Below are 4,304 nucleotides of genomic sequence, written 5' to 3'. Positions count from 1 at the left end.
GTGGTAGTGTGTGTGTGTGTGTGTATATGTGTGTTATGTCTCTTTTCACTCCACTATCCATGTCTTTCCCTCCTCCTCTTCACCTAATCGTAACTCTGGGTGCCTCATAACAAGCTCTCTGTGGACTCTGGAGTGCAGAGCTGTGATGAAAGTTCTGCAGTGCTTTTCTCTCTCTCTCTCTCTCTCTCTCTCTCTCTCTCTCTCTCTCTCTCTCTCTCTCTCTCTCTCTCTCTCTCCCTCTCTCCCTTTCTCTCTTTCTCTCTTTCTCTCTTTCTCTCTCTACACACACATACGTACCATTTGCCACCTCTCATAAATTCCCCGCTTCCGTTCTCTCATCGATCTGTGTGGGCGACGAGAGCACAGCCAGCTGCATTTTAGCTCCGGCTCTTGACAGTGCGAGTGCCACTGTGCTAAAGCTTTTTATTATTGTACCACAGGGTATCAGCCTCACTCTCCAGCTGCCAGCATGATGAAGGACTGCCTGCAGTTCCTTATCGAGCCGGCCAAAAAGCTCAAGATCCGACTCAAGGTACAAATATATACGAGCCTGCTCTCCTCTGATAGAAATGTTGTTTTGCTAAATTTATATCCCTTCTCCAAAATGTGCTTCAAAGTCATATTTTTTTTGCTGTTTGTCTCCTGTTTCTTTGCTCCAGGAGTCTCGTAAGCGAGTGAAGCTCGAAAAGAAGGAGTCGCTGGTGGAAAGTCAATTATTTATTATGGAATTGGCTCGAGAACTCAACAAAATTTGCCAGGTAAGCTCTCCTCCTGTCTCCTTTTTTTGGCGTCACACAAAATCATAGACGCTGGTTTATAACGTCTCTCCTTAACCCCCAGAGGTCAAGCATCCTCGGCCATATCTGGACCAGCGAGGACATCTGGCCGGCCAGCGTGTGTCGCGACTTTATCGTGGAGTGGGCCGCCATACTGGAGACGAAAGTGCAAGTACGAATACGTTCATCACGGATCACGAGATCAGTTTTGTTGCTTCCTGCTCCCGCTCACGTGTCAATGTTTCTCCCGCAGCCGAAAATCACGTCTGACTACCAGTGTGAGAAGCGGGAGAAGAAGGACTGGAAGGGTCATCTCCTCTGCATCCTGGAGGCAGGGGGGGAGGGCGACATGGGGCCCCACAAAAGGGTCATCTTGGACTGGACGCGGAAGATTAAAAGCGGGCTTCAGGTGACTATACGATGGTGGATGTTCAGGATAATGTATGGCAGCTTTGTCTCGTTGGAACTGGTCGGCGATTGACCCAGTTCACTCCTAAAGATAAAGATGATTAAACTAAACCCTGCCCTTGGCCATCATCCAGCCATACTTTGAATATGTTGGAGCTTTTTATGATGTTTTACGAGATTTGAGTAAACACACCTTGATGAATCACCACGCTCTTAATCCTTTCCCTCTTTAACTTCTTCTCTCCAGCCCACCGTCTGGCCCGGCGAGCCCGTGCTCATGATGCTCGACGACCTGGAGTTCCAGTGGAAGAGGGGCCGTCTGCCCAACCTGCTCCCAGCCGTGGAGCTCGTCATACTGGTCGTGCTGAACGCCGACAACCCCATCAAGGTCTGGACCTCTGTCAAAATGTCTCACTGATTAGATGGAGTTAAATATTCATCTTGTTCCAGGACCAAGAAAGAAATTGATTCTTTCTTCTCTCCTCTTGAATTAATTAGCAATGATTGGATGGCAGTTTGCTGATGTAGTCAAAAAAAAGTTTAAGGGATTGAAAACATGAGACATTTACATGATGCAGTCACTTCAGCAATGTAAAGAGTGTGAAACACAACATATAGACACAACACTCAGTGAGAATAATCTCCTTATCCTACAGTTCAGCTCACCTTGTCCTGCTTTGTCTTTATGTCTCCACTGTGTCTCTGCATGTGCATGTATGTGTATAGGAGGACGTGACTAAGCAGTGGCTGGTGAGAAAGCAGAAGAGCCAGAGTATTGGTGAGTGGAGCTGTGAGAGATAATTTCAGACATCTCTTGGTAACTCACTAAAGAAAGTGTTAAAGATAAAGAGCAAGAAAGATAAGACTTCCTTCAAACAATTCACATGATCATTAACTCATACGGTCAGTGCTGGAGACTCTAAAGAGCCCTAGCAAATGTTTGAATTACTATTGATCATATGAGCATGTGCGCACACAGAAGAACTATCGACTTCATCAACCTCCTTAGCAGGAGTGAAAAAAACTGGAGCCCATTACAACTAATCATTCAGCATAGATATGTAATTAAAGGATGGTACATATAGGCAAGTTGGGAGAGGAGCTCGTAGACAGAGCTCGTAGACAGATTTGGGTGATGAATGAAACTCTTGATTGTCTCCTTGTGATCAAAGTAATTACTTTGTTCTTTCAGACGCTGTCCGATACATCCCCCACAGTGGTAAGTGGAAAGTCTGGCTACAGTGGAATTGAACTGTGCTGAAATCTAATCAGTTTGAAGAGTCTGTAGGCTGTAACTAGTGGTAGTTTGTTAGGCAGGATGATATAGATAGAGATTTAAAATCTATACTGCATTACATTTTCACAGACAAGTAATACATTTGCTGCACAATTGTAGATAATTCAATAAATGTGGGTTACTATCTAACCCTTCTGTCAGTTACAGTAACTTGTAGATGAAATGATGTCATAAAATAGTGGAAAATGCCAATCACAAACTTTCAGAATCTAATGGGGTGTTTTTAAATGTCTTGTGTTGTCCAACCAACAGTTCAAAACTCAAAGTATTCAATTTTCAATGAAATAAAACACAGAAAAAAGCACACACTTTAGAAGTTGAAACCAGCCATTGTTTGTCATTTTAATGATTCAATAAATGTCAACTAGTCACCTCATCACCTCAAATGAATTTTTTTTTGGCCACTTGGGGGCAGCAGAAACAAGCTATAAACACAACGCTGACATTTATATCTTTATTAAGTTGATGAGGCTAACATGCTAGCAAACAGTTGCCTTTTTGCACATCCAGCAGACACGGAGCAACATTAGTATTCATTTACAGTTGTGTTTGTGTCCTGTTGATACATTTTTAATATACAAATACAGTATTTACTCTCCTTTTGCTCTGTTTTGGTCTCCACCAACTCCTGAGGACACATTTGGCTCTTTAGCTGCTAAATGATCAACTATGTTCACCTGTTAGTTGCAAACATGAGGTTTTTAAAAACTTTGTAGTGTCAGTGATGAGAGCCAGGAGACTGAATCATGACAGTAAAGTTAAATCCAAAGAGCTGAAAGATGCAGAAATGCTCTATAAGACTGAGGGGAACTGCAGTGCTGGGTGATAATTATTTGTGGACTCATCACTTCAACAATCCCTTTGCACATTATACACATTCTTCTGATCTGTTATTAATATAAAAAATATTTATTCTAGCAGCAGCAGTTTTGATAAGTTTCTCTTCTTTTTCTTTACAGTGTGGAATTGGATTTGTGAAGCAGCAGGTAGGAAAACCTTTTGCCATGAAATCACTTTAACACTTTTCTGCTCTTAGTCAGCATATTTCTGTTATTAGCGTTTACAATTTCTGATCTTACTTTTCTGCTATGTAACTCCACAGAGGACGTCACCCTGGACTCCACCTCAGCCAACCCAGACCTGCTCATCTCCAATGATGAAAAGCGCATGCGGTGCGGCCTGGAGCGTCACAGTGTCCCCCAGTGCCAACAGCGTTTTGACGGATGGTGGTGCGCAGTGGGCAAGGAGGGCTACGTCTCCGGGCGCCACTACTGGGAGGTGGAGGTGGGCGAGCGGGATTGGCGGCTGGGTTTGGCCAAGTCGTCTGCTGTGAGGAAAGGCTTCCGCTCACTCAACACGGATACAGGCTACCTGACCCTCCGTCTGGAGAGGGGCACGGATCTGAAGGCTCTGACAGTACCCGCCACCCAGCTGCCAAGCTGCTTGGTGCCCAGGAAAGTTGGGGTGTACCTGGACTACGAGCAGGGCCAGCTGTCCTTTTACGACGTGGAGAAGCGTTCCCACCTATACACCTACAACGAGAACTTCACAGAGGAACTGTACCCCATGTTCGGGACTGTGGAGGTGGTCAAAGATCTGATGATCAGGCCCCCAGATGTCAGACAGCCGTGCCTCTGCCCCGGGCCCTGCCTCTGGAACTAAACTGCTTAACACACGTCACTCTACAGTGCAGTCGTGATCCTCAGCAACCCACTGAGTCTGTGCTTTTATTCTGGTCCTGTAATATTTGAATTGTTGGTTCTGGGCTAGAAGTCTGACTCAGCCTGCGGGTGGCCTTGTGAGATCAGGAACAAGTACCCAGA

At 45.0% G+C, this 4,304-nt stretch overlaps 1 protein-coding gene across 1 annotated transcript; it reads left to right on the top strand.

The window, feature by feature from the left end:
• Positions 1 to 454: 454 nt before the first annotated feature.
• On the top strand, positions 455 to 4,296 carry zgc:194990 (uncharacterized protein LOC568410 homolog). The gene is made up of 9 exons (XM_062442967.1): positions 455 to 532; positions 660 to 758; positions 841 to 948; positions 1,030 to 1,185; positions 1,432 to 1,572; positions 1,911 to 1,962; positions 2,377 to 2,403; positions 3,441 to 3,467; positions 3,584 to 4,296. The coding sequence occupies exons 1-9, from the start codon at positions 470 to 472 to the stop codon at positions 4,141 to 4,143; spliced, it is 1,233 nt and encodes a 410-aa protein (XP_062298951.1). The 5' UTR covers positions 455 to 469; the 3' UTR covers positions 4,144 to 4,296.
• The last annotated feature ends 8 nt before the right edge of the window (positions 4,297 to 4,304 follow it).

This window comes from Scomber scombrus, chromosome 21 (assembly GCF_963691925.1).
Source record: "Scomber scombrus chromosome 21, fScoSco1.1, whole genome shotgun sequence".
NCBI lineage: Eukaryota > Metazoa > Chordata > Actinopteri > Scombriformes > Scombridae > Scomber > Scomber scombrus.
The sequence above is the reverse complement of the archived record's forward strand: the minus strand, read 5'-3'. Positions and strand labels throughout refer to the sequence as shown.

What these genes read in the sequence shown, in the direction of transcription:
- zgc:194990 (XM_062442967.1), top strand. Translation starts at nt 470, where the DNA reads ATGATGAAGGACTGCCTGCAGTTCCTTATCGAGCCGGCCAAAAAGCTC. An exon ending in CCGATACATCCCCCACAGTG is followed by an intron (nt 2,404 to 3,440) that starts GTAAGTGGAAAG and finishes TTTTCTTTACAG; the next exon opens with TGTGGAATTGGATTTGTGAA. An exon ending in TTGGATTTGTGAAGCAGCAG is followed by an intron (nt 3,468 to 3,583) that starts GTAGGAAAACCT and finishes GTAACTCCACAG; the next exon opens with AGGACGTCACCCTGGACTCC.